This window comes from Trichomonas vaginalis, chromosome III, assembly GCF_026262505.1.
Source record: "Trichomonas vaginalis G3 chromosome III, whole genome shotgun sequence".
Classification (NCBI taxonomy): domain Eukaryota; phylum Parabasalia; order Trichomonadida; family Trichomonadidae; genus Trichomonas; species Trichomonas vaginalis.
In genome coordinates this window covers 7,357,880-7,375,757 of record NC_067205.1, presented here as the reverse complement: position 1 = coordinate 7,375,757, position 17,878 = coordinate 7,357,880, and the positions used below count along the sequence as shown (strand labels likewise).

Below are 17,878 nucleotides of genomic sequence, written 5' to 3'. Positions count from 1 at the left end.
AAATAAACAAGTTACATATATATAAAGTTTATTTAAATATAATCACCATTGGATTCAATCACGCGTTCGCAGCGATCGATCCAGGCTTGAAAGACACGCTTTAAATCATCATGAGAAAATTGCTCAAATTGCTCTCTTACAAAATTTTCAAGATCATCTGGACTCGCGAATTCGCGTCCTTCAGCTCTCTTTTTTAGCGTGCCGATATAAATAAAAGTCAGAGGGTGCAATATCAGGTGAATAAATTGGGTTTGGAACAACTTTGACATTGTTTCCACCAAGTAATTCATTACCTTATGACTTTTGTGAACTCTTGAATTATCAAAATGGAATTGCAAACTTTTTTTGTTGTTTGGATTTCTCAAACTCATCAGAATTGATAATTTGAGTAAGAACATTGTCAATTAGATACTGAGCATTCATCGTATTAGGTTTTTGAGAATATCAATTGCGATGATGCATTCACGCCCAAAAACCGACAACATCATCATTGGTGTGTCAATTTTTTTCTTCGGGAATGTTTGCGGATTTTCATCCTTCGGGATCCACATGGTTTTGGCTTCTGTTGCATATTGAAACCAAGACTCGTCCCCTGTTACTAAAAAGCGAAACTTCTTGGATTGATACGCACCCAATATAGAGAGGAGCTCTTTCGAAGATTGGACTCTAGATTTTTTTTGAACTGAATTAAAGTTGTGCGGAACCCAACGTGTATACGCTAGTTTGTAGTTCAAATAATTGTGCAGATAATAACTGACTGTTGTACGTGGTATCTTTGTCATCTCCTCTATCCTTCTGAGTGATGCTCTTGGTCTTCATCTAGCGCTTGAAGAATTGCTTTGATTTTTCTTTGATCCGGCGATTTTTTGTCAATTTTTATGATGGGCGCCTTTTTGTTCATGAAGTGATACATCCTAACATGATACGTTACAGTGGAATAGCTAGGAGCATCCATACCGAAGCATTTTACCAATGTCTCGTAGATTTTTTTACAGTCTTTGCATTTTTTTGCAAGAGCGAGGATGTTTTCTTTATGATTCATTAAAAAAATGAAAAAAATCCCGCCAAAATTTCCCGCGAAACCGCCTCTTGTCTCAAAATTCATTTTATATCCCGGCATGGCGCCAAAATACAACATACTCATCATATACATATATTCATATTTTTTATTATATATTTATAATCAGCATATATCTCCTTTAATAGTCTCATATAGAGCGCTGTGCTAAACGCACCTTTGGACACCCTATATAAAAGACTCTTACAGTGTTATAAATAAGAAGCTTAAACTATTTCCTGCTATGTTTAACTTACAAACAGGACCGAAAGAAGTATTTCCATACAACTACTACAGCAGTGTTTTGTTAGCAAATGACAACAGAACTGGTGTCATTTCTGAAGCATGTAAGTTTATCCGGGATGCAGATACATTCATGAAAAACATAGATTCCATCAAAGGTTGCAGAATAGATGAGAACCACTTCGACTTAGAAAAGTATAGCACATTTTATTGCAAACAAGATGTAAGAATTTTAAGAGAAGGTTTTGTTAAGTTCCGCAATGACATATTGAAAGAATTTGATTTAAACGTATATGACTACGTTAGTATTTGTTCTATTGCTAACAAATTATTTGAGAACAGAGTGTACTTCCCGAATGGAAATTTATATGACCTCTCAAATAAACCAAGAGAATTTATTTCACGCTGTATTCAAGGTGGAAGATGTATGCTGTCAGATAACATTAAACAAAAGAGCGAAAAGAAACTCATTGCTGACTTTGACGCTGTTTCATTATATCCATCAGCTATAGCAAGACTTTATACTTTAGAAGGTATTCCAAAGGTTATGAAGAAAGAAATGTTAAGCATAGAGTATCTCATGAGACATTTATTCGATGACGACCAAAAGGAACCCATTGGTGAAAAGTTTATGTCCGGCTTCTTTGTTCTCATTAAGATAACAGAGATTGGATACATAGACACTTTCCTTTAATAGTTTGTGACCCTGAACTAAATCCAGAACTTAACGTTCCCAGAAGTTCAAACACTTGCTGTTTAATGTATGTTGACCATATAACATTACAAGACCTCATAAAATATCAAGGTGTCAAATGTGAAGTGTTGCAAGGATACTATTACGATGGAAACAGAGATATTAGAATAAGAGATGAAGTAAAGAAGTTGTTTTGAGTTAAGGTTAAAGTATAAGAAAGAAGGAAATCCTTTGCAAGAAAATATAAAGCTCATTCTGAACAGTATTTATGGCAAAACCATTCTATCTCCTATTGAGTCAAAAATAACCATAGTAAATGACAAAGATGCTATAAGATATGCCATCAGAAACTACAACCATATAGTGAAGTTCGAAGGTTTGGATGGTTCAGATAAAACTATTTTCAAGCTAACGAAAAGCATTTGCAGACACTTTAACTTCTGTCCACTTGGTGTTAACATTCTGTCTATGTCGAAGAGAATAATGTGTGAAGTATTCTGTACTGCTGAGGACTTAGGAATGGACATCTTTTATAGCGATACGGACAGTATGCATCTCTACAATGAAGATATCCCTCGTTTAGCTGAAGAGTTTGAGAAACGTTATGGAAGAGTTCTCATTGGTAAAAACCTTGGTCAATTTCATAGCGACTTTGCAGAAATCACAAAAGATAAACAAAGTTTAGCATACAAGTCAATATTTTGTGGAAAGAAGACTTACATAGACTTACTCACGAATGATTTAAATGAAGTTGCATTTCACTGCAGAATGAAAGGCGTGAAGCAAGATGTTATTGCTTTAACCGCTAATGAAATGTTTCCTGACTCTGTTCAGTGTTTCTATGATGAAGATAAAGGTTTAATGGTTCCGCAAGGAACATATGACAAAGACTCTGAGTTCAGTTTAATGAAACTTTACAAAGCACTTTATGACGGTCAAGAGATTGGATTTGACTTATGTAAGTCATGTCAACCTTGCTTTGAAGAGAAGTTTAACTTTTCTATTCAGACTAAGACTTCATTCATAAGAAAGCTTAAGTTCTGAGGTCATGAATGAGAAAAATAATGAGGTCATTTATTTTTGTCAGCAATGAGGTCATTCGTGATAAAAATAAGCCGCTAGCGGCAAGGGCGAAGCCCATGTGGTCATTTACAATACTGCGATGGTAGAGTTTAAGAGTTGTGCTTCAATGTAGAGACAGTCCTTATGGTCTGGAGGTAAGAACACTGGGCAGTTATGGTCATGAGTGGAGAACATGTCTATCCAAAACTCACGATTGAAGCCAGTTAATTTATAGTATTTAGGATTTGGCAGTGGTGTAGTTCTTGTATGACCAATGAACTCATTTTCAACTCCCTTACTTAAGTTTGAATATAATATAGCTTGCTTTCTATCCCAAATGCCAGGTGTTACAATCTTTGAAAATTCATTTTTCCTCGAAGCATTGCATCATAATTGAAAACATTTTTGAAATCATCACTTGGTTCAGAGATTTGAAATCTTATACGTAATGATTTTCTTTCTCTTTAGCGACTTCATTGAATGGTGAGAATACAACAAACTGACAGTCATGTGTTCCATCTTCATTTTCATTAAATTCATAATGAAAGTCTATAAGTTGTGGCTGACTACCTTCTTCTTTCAGTTGTGCAAGAAACTCACGTAAAGGCTGTAAAGTTTGTACTTCAATGTTAAACTTTTTCTCGAACATCTCATTAAATGAAATCATACATTGTTGCAATGTTGTATCGTCTTTAAAGTATTTGTATATGTGAATGTTTTGGGCGCTTAAAGACTGTTCGTCATTTTCTATCTCGACTTGAAGTATAAAGTCAACCTTTCTGAAAGCACGTGTTATATACATATTTGTTATGCCAATGTACTTCTCTTCATTTATGTTCACAATCCAGTCTGTTGGAAACTTAAACGTTACTCTGTTCCCCTTTATTTTTGACGTCAGGGTTTTCACTACTGAACGCAACAGATAAAGGTATTTGTCTATACATTTAATTCGGATAAAAATAAACCATTTACTCTTTCTTTGCTTCAGCTTCTTTAGCTTTTGCTTCAGCTTCTTCTCTAGCTTTCTTCGCCAGCAAACGTGGGTTCTTTTGTCTTCCAGCAGCTAATGCAGCAAGTTGTTTTTTCACTAAGTTTTCTCTTTGGTCTCTCTGGCTTTTGTTCTTGTTTTTGTTCCTTCAGTTCGGATAAAATTTGCTCACGAATTTCTTTCTTCAATGCTTCAACATCTATGACCCCTTGGGTCTTGTCCGTAGGGCTTGTCTGAGTCATTTGACTGCAGATAAAAAACAAAATTAAAACTTTAACCGATGTAAAATGAGCTTGTCAAAATCAGAGCGAGAGTCTATTATATTAAATGACGCAAGAGGAATACAACATCCTTTCTATTACGTAAGTCAGAGTAAAGATGGTAAAATATACGTAAGAAAAAGAAAGGTTCCATTAGCGAATGCAGAAAGCGACAACATTAAGGTGTATGGCAAGGGTGAAGTCCACGAAGCCCATATAAAACCTTCTGTTCAAACTGAAAAGTCAATAGAACCAGAAGAAAAAAAGCCAGATGTACTTTCAATAACGAACCAAGAGCTTATTGCAAAGTTCGTGAATTTCATTGAAAAACAAACCAAGTCAAAGAATCCTGACCCGCCAGTGAAAGAAGTTGAGACAAAAGAGAATGTACAGTTCATTGAAAATGTCAAGAAACAACTTCCACCACGAATGCCAAGAAGAAGAGTGAGAATAATGAAGTAAATAGATATTTTTATCTGAAGTAAATACATGCAGAACGAACAGCTAAACGAATTTACTCCAGCAGAGCATATTCATCAGATTCGCTCATATTTCGATATCATAGACAATGCAGTTCAAATTGGTGACACTAATAGAAAATATTCTGACGCAAAGATTCCATCACAACCTGGAACTGCTAAAGATAACACATGGGTAACATTCAATCTCTCACCTCCTGGTGAAAATATGTTGGACCTTTACAATACATTCATTACGTATAAAATGGAAGGTCAATTTATTGTAGATAAAGAAATTGGTTCAGGTTCCAATAAAACAAACCCACCAGGATTTTGGATTTGTTTCGATGACGCTTTCTATGCAGTTGCTGGATATCAAATCCTTGCAAATGGTCGTATCGTATATTCTCAAGACAACGCAAGAGAAGAAGCATATATAACTTCAAACTCACAAACTACCGAACAAATAAAGAAAGTAGATGTTTTCTCAAAGACTCGACATGAAGATGTATGGAGTCATTCGGGAACATGCAGAACAGGACAAATTGTTAGTGGTCCAATTACAGCAGGAAAATCATTTGATTTTAAGCTTCGTTTAAGAATTCCTGTTAGAAGATTCCTTCCATTAGAAGCTATTCGATTTATTCCAGCTTTTGCAGGAAACATTCAGCTTAAAGTAAAGTTCAGTAGCGACGCCTTACAATGCACATCTATATCTGTAAATGATATCATTGCTTTCAATCCAACTCTTAAAGTTGCATTTGCTTCAGATTCAAATCCACCGTCAAATAAATTTGTTCCATGGAATGAACCATTCACTATGATAACGAAGGCAGTAGAAGCTAGTGGAACAGTTACTATTACAACTGTAACCCAGCAACTATTTCGAACAAAGATGGATTTTAATGAATGTTTCATTCATCCAAAGTCATTCTCTTTAGACCCTAACATTTATACAGAACTTGTAGAACATTATACAAACGAGGCTTTATGTTTTCCTGTTAAAGTTATGGATTGGATTCCTATGGACGGTTCATTCTCAAAGAATACAGATAGTTCAAGTGCAACATTTACAGCAGCTTATACGCCTATTAATGTTAAAAGTATTTGGGCACTATTTAGAAAGAAAGACAACTATTATGTTAATTTTGAGAACCCTAAGTTTAAATATCTTCAGCTTTCCATGGGAGCTTATGGAAATATGCCTGCAGAACCCGAAAAATCATATGGACCTGTATTTTATGAAATGGTTGCGAACGCCTGCAATACAAACAATGATATGATAGGATTTAATGAAGATGTTATGAGGTCATTGGTGGATGATGGTAGTGTGGAACATAAATGGGATAGCTATGACAACACACATTTCTTATGTGGTTTTCCAACAGAAGTGGACTTTTGCTTCCAGCAAGGTCAAACATCTACTGCTCCAATAACATACAAATTGTCTGTTAAAGGACCTATTGAACTAGCAACTGAAAATGTACCAAAGCCACTTATTGGATTTATGAGGGATTGTTGCTTTGCCATTCAGGTGCGTGCTAATGGAATCCCAATAATAAGATTAGACGACTATAACTTAGCTACGGACGACAGTGAGGAATAAAGGATGAACGTTTATTTTTAAAGCTTATAAATGAGTTCTTCATCAAGCTCTCGTGAACCTTCACCATCTATGAAACAAACTTTACCAAACAATTATGGAGCACTTATTGAATATTTCTTACGAGCTGCACAATGGCAAAGAGCAGTCTCACCAAGGTTAGGTGTTCCACCAGCTCATGTCAAAAATAGCATTTGGTCAAGTCCTTATATAAAATATGGTCTCCCACTAGGTTTGCTAGCTACAGCAGGAGCAGTTATGATGTTGAAAAGAAATAAAGCAAATGTTGTAAATAATACTGAAGTAGCTGAAGTTAAACAAACTCCAACACCTTCGCCAAAACCAACGCCTTCACAAGCAAAACCTTAATGACTCCTGAACCTATGGAAGTACAAACTCCTGTTCAAAAGTCAACTCCTAAACCGACTCCAACATTTAAACCAGAACCTACTCCTCAAATAAATCGTGAGGAAATATTATGCCATCGTTGAATTTATACAGTCAGGAATGCAAAAGACTTCTGAGGAGATGGAAAGAATTATTGACAAACACCACTTACGTCAATACTCAGGAGTTTACAATATATATATATTCCAAGCGAATCAGGAAATTTGGCGTTGGAGTGTAATTTAATTCACTTAGATGCTACTTTTTCATGGCCGAAATATATATAGGGTGTCCAAAGGTGCGTTTAGCACAGCGCTCTATATGAGACTATTAAAGGAGATATATGCTGATTATAAATATATAATAAAAAATATGAATATATGTATATGATGAGTATGTTGTATTTTGGCGCCATGCCGGGATATAAAATGAATTTTGAGACAAGAGGCGGTTTCGCGGGAAATTTTGGCGGGATTTTTTTCATTTTTTTAATGAATCATAAAGAAAACATCCTCGCTCTTGCAAAAAAATGCAAAGACTGTAAAAAAATCTACGAGACATTGGTAAAATGCTTCGGTATGGATGCTCCTAGCTATTCCACTGTAACGTATCATGTTAGGATGTATCACTTCATGAACAAAAAGGCGCCCATCATAAAAATTGACAAAAAATCGCCGGATCAAAGAAAAATCAAAGCAATTCTTCAAGCGCTAGATGAAGACCCAAGAGCATCACTCAGAAGGATAGAGGAGATGACAAAGATACCACGTACAACAGTCAGTTATTATCTGCACAATTATTTGAACTACAAACTAGCGTATACACGTTGGGTTCCGCACAACTTTAATTCAGTTCAAAAAAAATCTAGAGTCCAATCTTCGAAAGAGCTCCTCTCTATATTGGGTGCGTATCAATCCAAGAAGTTTCGCTTTTTAGTAACAGGGGACGAGTCTTGGTTTCAATATGCAACAGAAGCCAAAACCATGTGGATCCCGAAGGATGAAAATCCGCAAACATTCCCGAAGAAAAAAATTGACACACCAATGATGATGTTGTCGGTTTTTTGGGGCGTGAATGGCATCATCGCAATTGATATTCTTCAAAAACCTAATACGATGAATGCTCAGTATCTAATTGACAATGTTCTTACTCAAATTATCAATTCTGATGAGTTTGAGAAATCCAAACAACAAAAACAAAAGTTTGCAATTCATTTTGATAATTCAAGAGTTCACAAAAGTCATAAGGTAATGAATTACTTGGTGGAAACAATGTCAAAGTTGTTCCAAACCCAATTTATTCACCTGATATTGCACCCTCTGACTTTTATTTATTCGGCACGCTAAAAAAGAGAGCTGAAGGACGCGAATTCGCGAGTCCAGATGATCTTGAAAATTTTGTAAGAGAGCAATTTGAGCAATTTTCTCATGATGATTTAAAGCGTGTCTTTCAAGCCTGGATCGATCGCTGCGAACGCGTGATTGAATCCAATGGTGATTATATTTAAATAAACTTTATATATATGTAACTTGTTTATTTCTATTCGCAGTATTCAGGTTTGTGCTAAACACACCTTTGGACACCCTATATTTAATATTAAAATTTTTATTTGATTGAAATGACAAATAAAGTCACTGAAGCAATGAAACAAAAGTTTTTGGTAGAATACATTAAATCAGGAATTATTCCAGAAGGTTTTTACATTCATACTATGAAGGATGGTAGAGTTCAGTTTAGAAAGATAAAGCAACCATTAGATAAAGAAGGAATTTTGAGAAAGATTAAACTTCATGAGGACAACATTGCTGAACTTAAGAAGAAGTTAGAAGAGTTGGAGAAAGGAAGAGAGTTATAAAGCAATGAATTCAACAGGGTGAAAAAACAGGTGAAAAAAGAGGTGAGATCTCACCACTTCACCTAAATTTATTTTTGTGCTATGTTTTCATACGTGTGAGGGTGGTGATATCATTAATTTTTAAGTTTATTTTTTATTTTATTTTTATTTTATTTTTATATAAATGACAGAACAAAAGCAACTCATACAAATCGAAAAATATAACAAACATACATTTAAACATTTATTCTTCCTTCCTGAGTATAACATGTTCTTTACACTTCATCCTAGACCAGTAGATTATACATTGACTGTGTATAAAGATTGTCATGGTAGTTTTATAAAAACTTATGATGAAGGTAAGTTAACAAGACTATGCATTTCAAAACTTGAGAAACTTTATGACTTCAAGTATGACTACAATAGAGTTAACATTGACGATGAAGATATAGAAGAAAATTTATGAGAACGTTTATTTTTTCATTAGTGAGTTCGTTAGTGAGGTGAAGTGGTTGGTGGGTTTGTAAATATTTAAGGTTAAGTTTGTTTTTGTGTTTGATTTGTAAAATATACGTTAACGGTTTCGTAAAGTGTCAAATTCACATATCATGGGTAAGGAGGCGCGCAGTGCCTCCGTACCCAACTAAGCCATACTAACTAAAAATCATATCAAAACAGCTCTAATCGAACATTCTACACAGCTTAGCATCCAGCTAGTTCCAAGTAATGCGATTACAACATCAACGGCCAAAGCCTTTCAGAGTCCTTTAATCATTTCTTCTCATCTCAATGTGAAGTGGCCCCAAACGAACTACAAGCTGACGTTACAACGCATTACAACCCGGTTAATACGAGCATATACATTAGAGCTGCTTTGTTATGATCTCCCTCATCAATTGATGAGAGATCTCATTATGAAGCAGCTCCAATCGAACTAAAAACCTACATACAAATGAGTGAAAACAAATTCATTAGAGTTGTTTTGCTTTGATTTCTCTCATCAGAAGATGAGAGATACCAGAACGAAACAACTCTAATCAAACTTTCTACACAACTCAGCACAGTATCAATGCAAAGTAATGCGTCTGTATCGTTAACAAGCAAAGTTGTTTTGGGTCCTTCCATTTTGGAAGAATTCGGAACAACTTTGCGAATTGATAGTGTAAACCCATATACATGAAAGCGTGCATGCATAAAGACAGGTATTGTCAGCAATGACTACCTGCCCAGCTATGAGTGATCAGAGAATTACCATCTCAGGCTTTTTGAGAACGTTTCAGCCAGGACCCTCGTATGTTGACTGTGAGAAAGGCATCCTTTATCTGAAATAGATGCTTTTCCAACAATCAAATTCGAAGATCTTCGACGTTGTTGTAAAAAGAGAAGGAGAAGGAAAGAAGAGGAAGGAGAGGAAGAAGGAAAGGAAACGAAGAAGAAGAAAAAAGAAAAAAAAAGAAGGACATATTAAATATAATGCGCACTTAATAGTGCAGAGGCGTCGGAGCCGCCGAGGCGCGATTTTTTTGACCCTATATTACCGCACGGCAATGTTTTTCTCGATTTTGTACAGCCCTAAAGAAAAATGAATATAACTATAAAAATGACATGTCATTTATTCCAAAATTTTTCTATATTCATAAAAATGGTGACAAAAATGTAGAATTTCATTTAAAAATTCAAAATTTCTAATTTTTTTGATATTATTTCATTGATATTTTTCATATATGTTGAGGCAACGCAGAATGTCATCACATAACATGGGGTTTTATAGTATTTAAAAAGTTTTTAAACATTCAAAAGTAAATTTCTGTGATTAATCATAAATGCTGAGGTTTTATTTATCACTCATCACCAAACAAGCTTAAATTATATTATTTACATCCATCAAAAACTTTGTTTAACATATTCATTCCGTTTTTTCAAATCTGAAAAGGTAATTTTACCTAGAAAGAACACATTTTATTATAAGAATTATATAAGCACATATATTTATACTTAAGTTTACTGTCTAATACGATAAAATATTGAATTTTCATATCCAAATCATCAGTTTTCCATAAAAAATTTTATCTATCTCCATAAAACAACCAGAAAATGATACCTTATTCAAACCTTATTTACCTTACAAGACTCCGTTGGCAGAATAATATCAGAAATTCCGAAACTCAAAAATTTGGAAAATTGCCGATCAGAAAAGTGCCAAATTTTTGGTCATGTCTGAAGAAGTTAAACCAGAAGTTGTAGCTCCAGCCGAGCCAGTTGCCGAAAAACCACAAGGCAAGAAGAGAGAGAAGAAGCCAAAACAGCCAAAGGCCCCAGAACCACCAAAAGAAGTTTTTGATCCAGCTTCTTATCTTGATATCCGTGTTGGCAAGATCATCCAGATTGAACCACACCCAGATGCTGACACACTCTACAAGGAGGAAATCGACATTGGTAATGGCGTTGTAAAGCACGTTATCACTGGCGTTCGTAACTTTGTTCCAATCGAAAAGATGCAGGATCGCCATGTTGTTGTTTTCTGCAACATCAAGCCATCAAAGATCCGTGGACTTCCATCAGAAGGTATGGTTTTCGCTGCTTCCAACGCTGACCACACAATTGTCGAACTTCTCGACCCACCAGCTGAGACACCAATCGGTACTCGCGTCCTCTTTGGTGATTTCTGCAAGACAGAACCAGTTCCAGTTGATACAAAGGGCAAGCTTTGGAAGGAAGCCGGACCACACTGCACAATCGATGCTGATGGATTCGCCTGCTACAAGGGTCAGCACCTTACAGTTCCAGAGGGCAAGATCTCTGTCCCAACTCTCAGAAGCTGCGAATTCCATTAAATTTCATTTTCATTTGTCCTCATTAATAAATCAATCCTCATACAACTAAAAATGATGTAAGATTTCCACCATCATTTCTTATTTTTTTTTAATTTTTATTTTCCAAATTTCGCAAATTTTGATTTCTTTTATTGACTTCGGAGGTAAATAAAACATGGTATAACTGAATAGATTTATTTGTAAAAAATAAAAAAAAATGACAATTCTAATGAAGGGAAAAAATAAATGCAATTGCGTATTAGCAGCATCCTCCCTTAGACTGCTCAGGTATTATCACTTGATCACCAATCTTATCCATGTAATTATTTCCATCCTCACAAAGTACGGCAATTCGTGTAAATAAAGCAGAAATACCAGCATTTGTCTTTGCAGATACTTCAATTGCGTAGTCGGCATGAATCTCTGCTGCCATAGTGTTTAGATCTTGAGTTGATATTACGCGTTCATCTTCTAAATCAATTTTATTGGCAACTAACACAATTTTAGCAATAGGAGATGCCTTTTCTCTTATATCTCTTGCCCATTCACGCGCAGAATCATAAGATGATTTATTTGTTATTGAATAAACAATAATAACTACGCCAGCTGATCGATTATACATTGGAGCAAGAGATTTAAACTTTTCCTGACCAGCGGTATCCCATAGTTGCAAACGAACAGATCCTTTTTCTGTCGAAATTACTTTTGTCAAGAAAGCAGCTCCAATTGTTGGAGTTGTATCACCATCAAACGTTCCTTGTGTATACCTCGCACCAATGCATGATTTTCCGACTTGCGTGTCGCCGACAATGACAACTTTAAGACTTTGCATAAAATTTTTGTCACTTTTAGTTTTTATGAAAATTGAGATGTTTTCCAACCAACATTCAATATGTCGGATCAAATACTGTGGAAACATTCATATTTTTCATGGTTGTTTAAATATTGAAATTATTCAATAGTCTTCAGAAATTAACAATTGGAGTATCTTTCTGTAATGGATAAAATAGACTAGTTGAGTATGGCAATAGATAGATGTTTCCATTTATGAGAATCCATTTTGAATTTAAAATGGTTTGAAATTCCAAGATGAAACTTAAATAAGAAAGATTTTTAATTAACAAACGTATTTAAATGTATTAAGGAGTAAATCCTAAATGTCAAATGCCGCATCATAAGTGTAAGGAATTGGAAAATCAGCAAGTCGTAGATTAGGATCAAACAATGAATCAAGTTCATCCTTATTAGAATCAGATTCAGTTCCTTCCTTCTCAATGTCTGTTTCTCTAACTTCAATTCTGAGGGGTTTAGATAAGGAGTATTTTCTTTTTAATGAATTCCATTTATTCTTAATTTGTATGTCGTTTCTTCCAGGGAACATTGATGCAATTTTGATCCATTTACTGCCAAATTGTTCAACATATTCCAATAAGGTGTTTTCTTCTGCAGTTGTCCATACAGATGTATTAATATTAGGTGATAAATAATAATGCCATCTATCATGACACTGTCTAACATTTCGATTTTGCATTCTTTTTGAAATTTCTTCCCAATTATTTTCTCCGTGAATATAAACTAATTGGCGCAATTTCCTGTCTTCTTCTGCAGTGACTTTCATTTTCTTTTGAACTCTATGTTTCTCTTTGTCAGCAGATTTCATCAATAGTGAAGTTTCAATTCAAATCAATTTGAATGAAAAAATTGATATTAAAATATCAAACATATTCAGGCATTATGCAATATGATTTTGTAGGATGATTTTTTTGAAAGATTTACAATTTTATAATAAAAATAATATTATTTAATTTTTGAGATATATACATTATTTCTACTATTATTTGCTACATGACAAAAATTTGAAATTATTCAATTTAATGAGTGGTGTATTTAACTTTATTTTACCAAATATATAAAAATAATCATGAATTATTATGTTTTTACTCAAAAGCAAGTATTAATGTTTTATAAATGATTTTTTTTCATCAGCTTTATAGTTACTTGTGGAATTTAATGATAAAACCGATAAGGATATATATTGTATAAATAATGGCAATAATTAAAGATGTCATCGTTAAATATTTGCTTTTCGAAAAATGTCCTTTCTTGCGCGTCGCTATTAATCAATTTGTTGTTTATAGAAAACCTCTAAAACAAAGTTTTTTAACTTCCAATAATGCTGTTGAAGTGAAAATGCATTCTCATTTGATACATGTCCTAGTATTTTATATAGATATAAAAATGATTTATCAAAAGTAATTGCACTTGGTCATTTTTGTAAAACAATTTTGACTTTTTTAAATCATTTGAAGTTTTTTTGAAATTTAGCAAGATTTGATTTTGTTTTCTAATGCTTAAAAATATAGTATAGCAAACACCCTTATTAAAATTGATATATAACAATTTTTATTTAATTTTATTTTATAAGTAAATAATAGATCTTGATCATGCCATAAATTGTTAAGAAATAAATTTATGTGGAATCTTTTTATTAAATTGAAATATTATTGTAAATTTAATATTGGTTTTTGTTCAGGAAGTCCATAATATTTTGTGACATGGCTAAAATATTTTTACAATTCGTCGAAATCTGATTTTTTTTTTAAGATTTCAATTGACAATAGAGTTATGCTAAAATCATTACAAGATATAAGATCAACACACCCCCAAAAGTAATATAATTTGATCGCTACGCCCAATTTTAAACATTTTTTTTCAGATAAAATCTTCAAAAAATGGGATTTAATGAACTTTCTTCGGAAAGAGCTTGACACACCAACACTAAAATCAATTGTTTTTTTGACTTTATATCTTTTTATGTATCAAAATTTGAAATTATTGCTTGAACTTGTTTTCTAAGAAAACCAAGACGCACCCATTGCTATTTATGACCTTTCAGCAATCATGTACAGCATTCTTAGGGAAGATTGGTCAATTCAACTTTTCTTAGGTATGAGAACAAGGATAAATTATTTTACACAAATTATTAAAAACTCAAATATCAAAAAGCGATAACATTGTCAAATTACTTGAAATACTGCTCACTATCCGATAATGTTGAATTGCCAAAACGATGCTTTTTTTTATAAATCTCACAATTTTTGAAATTAAATCTAAACATATCTATAATCATGAATATATTCAAATTAATTAATTTATTTCATAATTGGTCGAAATTTAAGAAATTCTAATGATATTTATCCATGCAATTTTTTTGAAGAAAAATAATATATACTGAATAAACGTCAATATCACCGAAAAATTGAAACGATCAAATATGATTTAAATATTCAAGGATGCCGCTTTTATTCTATGAGGCTCATCAAAATTCTGGAATTCTATGAGTCCTATTAAATTCATTCAGTAATATGATTTGTGGTTTCGAACCAACGCCAGAAAGTTACACTCCCAACCTTAAATCCCTTCTTAGTATCCCAACGTTTCCATTGAAGCCGTGCAAGCCGGAGAGCTTTCGCCAATCCATCCTCAATTTGATTCGTTTTGGAGAACAAAATATTGGCATCAAAGTTTCCCTAAATTACATCTGCGAAACCTTTCATTTCCAGAAAAGAAGGCTTTACGATGTCATTAACGTTTTTGATATCGTAGGAATTTGCGTCAAATTAAATCTCGAAACTATTGAATGGTGCGGGCTTAAAAATGTCATTCATAAGTTTGAGAGCTTAAGAAAGCGCTATAACATATGCGAGAACCAAATTCCCCAAGATACCATAATTTCGGATGATTGCATTTCCATCACGCAGCTGACACTCTCCTTTATCAAATGTATCCTCTCACTGAAAGTTCCATGCTTTGACATTAGACAGATAGGCATGTTTTTGTCAAGATCGAACAATAGGTTCAAAACGACACTATGCAAACTTTACCAGATTTCTCATATCTTAGAAAGTGCTGGAATCATAGAGAAAACTCCTTTGCCCGGAGAATTAATGCTTTCAAAGCATTTCCTAGCCCGACCAAAAGTCGAAATTCTCTCAGTTACAGAGCTACTAAATCATCGTGACGCACCAAAATGCATATTCCAGCCAATATCTACACTTATTCCACAGCTTGCTTAAGTTCTTTGAACTTTTTTCGAAATTAAATTGTTTTATTTGATTATGTTATTTTAATTCACTTCTATTTTTTACTAAATTCACAAGCAAAGTATAAGGAAAATATAATTACTTACTCTGCGTACTTAATTATTGAACAAATTGATATGACATTTTAGTGATTAGAAAATATCAAGGATTCATTACATAAAATTCTATAGACATAAGATAGACTTGCTGTATGGATTCGACAAATGAGATAACTCTGCAAAAATTTTTATCAAATTTTATTATTGCCATAATACTCTATTTTCATATAATTCTGCGACAAACGTTAACATTACAATCATCTCATTACTACTAAAGCCAAAGTTAACACTCTTAATAAAATTTCGATTTAGAAAAGTCACTCAAATAATAACCATTTAGTCAAACATTCAGATTACATCTCAGGTTTATTCCGAAAATCATCTCAGAACAATGATCGGTCGATTACTCTGAAATGTGTCAAAAATAGACTTTGTATTCAATATATTCAATTATTTGAAGAAGCATTCAAACTTTCTTACCAATTGAAGGAATAATAAGCCTTACGAATATGGAGACGAATATTTTATAATCTTATTTCTATCACATGTAACATTTACCCTTTTATAATTTCATAAAAAATATTTATTCACTTATTAAACCTTTAAATTACCTTGAAGTTATAATTTTTTTCATTAAAATTTACATAAAATCATCATATAACCATGGAAATTTATATGTCGTTCATATTATATGCGCCCAAAGAAAGATTAAGAACGAATTTATACACCAGGTTAAATATATCTACATTTTTCCAATATTGACCAATAATGTTATGTAGTAATACATTATTTTAATCAATTCCAAATAGATTAATTTTTTATTTTTGATGTTTTTCAAATTATTCTTGACATTAATACGTTTATATTATTAAATTATTAAAATACTCCATATCCTTATTAACTGATGAACAATATTGTTTCAACAATTCACTTTCTTTTCTATTTTAATGCTCCTCATGCACATGTTATTATGGGATTGAAAATTCCTTTTTCCAAAGATACAGAATTGCTTTCATTCAACAAAAATATATCATTTACACACACCACTATATATGCACACATATCGATATAAACAATTTCCTCTTAAGGGTGCGCTAAAGCCTCTCAATTTTTCTATGAGTTCTCTCAAAACGCTTTGTTTACACGGAAATCTTATGTAGATCTGTCCTTCTTATTGATGCTATTTATTCTAGATGTCTTTGGACTAAAAGCATATATGCGCGATCTTCTATTTTTAAACAAGTGATCACAAATCATTATCTTGTATAATGAGGAACTTTGGCTAAAATATGCTTTTTTTCGATTTTTTTTAGTTTTTTCTACGGCGTTCAAAAAAAATTTATCTGGTTAATATTTTCTACAACAAATTAGCGCGTTCATAGATTTGTATAAAGGGTATTCAATTACTGCTTTAAAACCATAAAAATACCCAATATTTAGTTTTTTAATAAACGGTATTGTTTTAATCCTACCCCGCGCTAAAGCCAAAAAATTGTGAGTAATACCCCATTTTTATTGTTGAAATATATTAAATGTTCAAAATAATTATGCACCATTATATTTTTATTGCTGAAGTGCTCATAATTGTAAATTAAATTATCTGATTTCATGGTAATAGCTATTGTCCCATATGATAATATGCACAACAATCCTAGCAAATGCAATTTTGCGAGATAAGGTCTACTAAATTATCCAAACCCTTAAATTTCGATTAATTTTTAATTTTTGATATATTTTCATTGGATATAATGTCGTTTTGTTTAATATATTACAGACAACTCATATTTCAGTATAGAAAACTCTAAGACAATTTTTTATAATAATTGCATTTATTCTTTGATATTTATACATAAAAATTTAGTGCACAATACTAAATCTTAATAAACACATAATAGAATATCTTATAATAAGTACGATGACTCATAATTCATGTTTTTTGGAAGAGATAAAATTCAAATTTAGAAATAGTGACATGATTTCAATAAAATTCTTATATATATTGCTTGCCCAGGATCGACCTAGCATAAATCACGAAATTTATTTTTTCTCAAAAAATAAATGTTTCGAGGTACCTAAAGTACAAGTTTTTAAAATTGACGATAGGGGAAGTTTGGCCTTTAGCGCACCCTTAAGTTCTTCATAAAGACAGACATCTTCAACCAAAGTTTATCAAAATTGAGGGGAAGAGAAAGAGACAAGCAGAGAAAGAGAGAGCGTGTGGGAAGCTTGAAAAAACAACAGCATTCCATAGAATAGCTTCAGGTTCATCAAATTAGACAGTCTTGAACTGAATAGGAATATACGCCTTCTTTTCTTTTTCTAAAAGCTAAAATCTAAG

At 32.9% G+C, this 17,878-nt stretch overlaps 8 protein-coding genes and 4 pseudogenes across 12 annotated transcripts, besides 5 other annotated features; 8 read left to right on the top strand and 4 right to left on the bottom strand.

The window, feature by feature from the left end:
- Positions 1-1,249: part of a mobile genetic element that runs on past the window's edge.
- Positions 1-9,245: part of a mobile genetic element that runs on past the window's edge.
- Positions 33-1,153, bottom strand: TVAGG3_0658200 (annotated as a pseudogene). Its single transcript has one exon. A coding segment is annotated over exon 1 (1,121 nt).
- On the top strand, positions 1,302-2,133 carry TVAGG3_0658180 (annotated as a pseudogene). Its single transcript has one exon. A coding segment is annotated over exon 1 (832 nt).
- Positions 2,463-3,038, top strand: TVAGG3_0658170 (organellar and viral DNA polymerase type B; the record flags this gene model as incomplete). The annotated part of the gene is made up of 1 exon (XM_051241905.1): positions 2,463-3,038. The coding sequence occupies one exon, from the start codon at positions 2,463-2,465 to the stop codon at positions 3,036-3,038; it is 576 nt and encodes a 191-aa protein (XP_051088492.1).
- Positions 3,239-4,000, bottom strand: TVAGG3_0658160 (annotated as a pseudogene). The gene has a single exon. A coding segment is annotated over exon 1 (762 nt).
- On the top strand, positions 4,332-4,766 carry TVAGG3_0658150 (uncharacterized protein; the record flags this gene model as incomplete). The annotated part of the gene is made up of 1 exon (XM_051241904.1): positions 4,332-4,766. One exon carries the CDS (start codon positions 4,332-4,334, stop codon positions 4,764-4,766), a length of 435 nt encoding a protein of 144 aa, XP_051088491.1.
- On the top strand, positions 4,794-6,368 carry TVAGG3_0658140 (uncharacterized protein; the record flags this gene model as incomplete). The annotated part of the gene is made up of 1 exon (XM_051241903.1): positions 4,794-6,368. One exon carries the CDS (start codon positions 4,794-4,796, stop codon positions 6,366-6,368), a length of 1,575 nt encoding a protein of 524 aa, XP_051088490.1.
- Positions 6,399-6,734, top strand: TVAGG3_0658130 (repellent protein 1 family; the record flags this gene model as incomplete). Its single annotated transcript, XM_001309105.1, has 1 exon — positions 6,399-6,734. One exon carries the CDS (start codon positions 6,399-6,401, stop codon positions 6,732-6,734), a length of 336 nt encoding a protein of 111 aa, XP_001309106.1.
- Positions 7,037-8,339: a mobile genetic element.
- On the top strand, positions 7,133-8,259 carry TVAGG3_0658120 (annotated as a pseudogene). The gene has a single exon. A coding segment is annotated over exon 1 (1,127 nt).
- A 124-nt stretch (positions 9,246-9,369) lies between the features above and the next one.
- Positions 9,370-9,630: a mobile genetic element.
- A 331-nt stretch (positions 9,631-9,961) lies between these two features.
- Positions 9,962-10,112: a mobile genetic element.
- Positions 10,113-10,794: 682 nt separating this feature from the next.
- TVAGG3_0658070 (tRNA binding) lies at positions 10,795-11,494 on the top strand (the record flags this gene model as incomplete). The annotated part of the gene is made up of 1 exon (XM_001309107.2): positions 10,800-11,420. The coding sequence occupies one exon, from the start codon at positions 10,800-10,802 to the stop codon at positions 11,418-11,420; it is 621 nt and encodes a 206-aa protein (XP_001309108.1).
- An 83-nt stretch (positions 11,495-11,577) lies between these two features.
- Positions 11,578-12,231, bottom strand: TVAGG3_0658060 (small Rab GTPase RabC3; the record flags this gene model as incomplete). The annotated part of the gene is made up of 1 exon (XM_001309108.2): positions 11,659-12,231. One exon carries the CDS (start codon positions 12,229-12,231, stop codon positions 11,659-11,661), a length of 573 nt encoding a protein of 190 aa, XP_001309109.1.
- A 314-nt stretch (positions 12,232-12,545) lies between these two features.
- On the bottom strand, positions 12,546-13,059 carry TVAGG3_0658050 (RNA polymerase II transcription regulator recruiting protein; the record flags this gene model as incomplete). Its single annotated transcript, XM_001309109.1, has 1 exon — positions 12,553-13,059. The coding sequence occupies one exon, from the start codon at positions 13,057-13,059 to the stop codon at positions 12,553-12,555; it is 507 nt and encodes a 168-aa protein (XP_001309110.1).
- Positions 13,060-14,754: 1,695 nt separating this feature from the next.
- Positions 14,755-16,713, top strand: TVAGG3_0658040 (transcription factor, enhancer of yellow 2 family; the record flags this gene model as incomplete). The annotated part of the gene is made up of 1 exon (XM_001309110.1): positions 14,765-15,475. One exon carries the CDS (start codon positions 14,765-14,767, stop codon positions 15,473-15,475), a length of 711 nt encoding a protein of 236 aa, XP_001309111.1.
- Between the last annotated feature and the right edge of the window lie 1,165 nt (positions 16,714-17,878).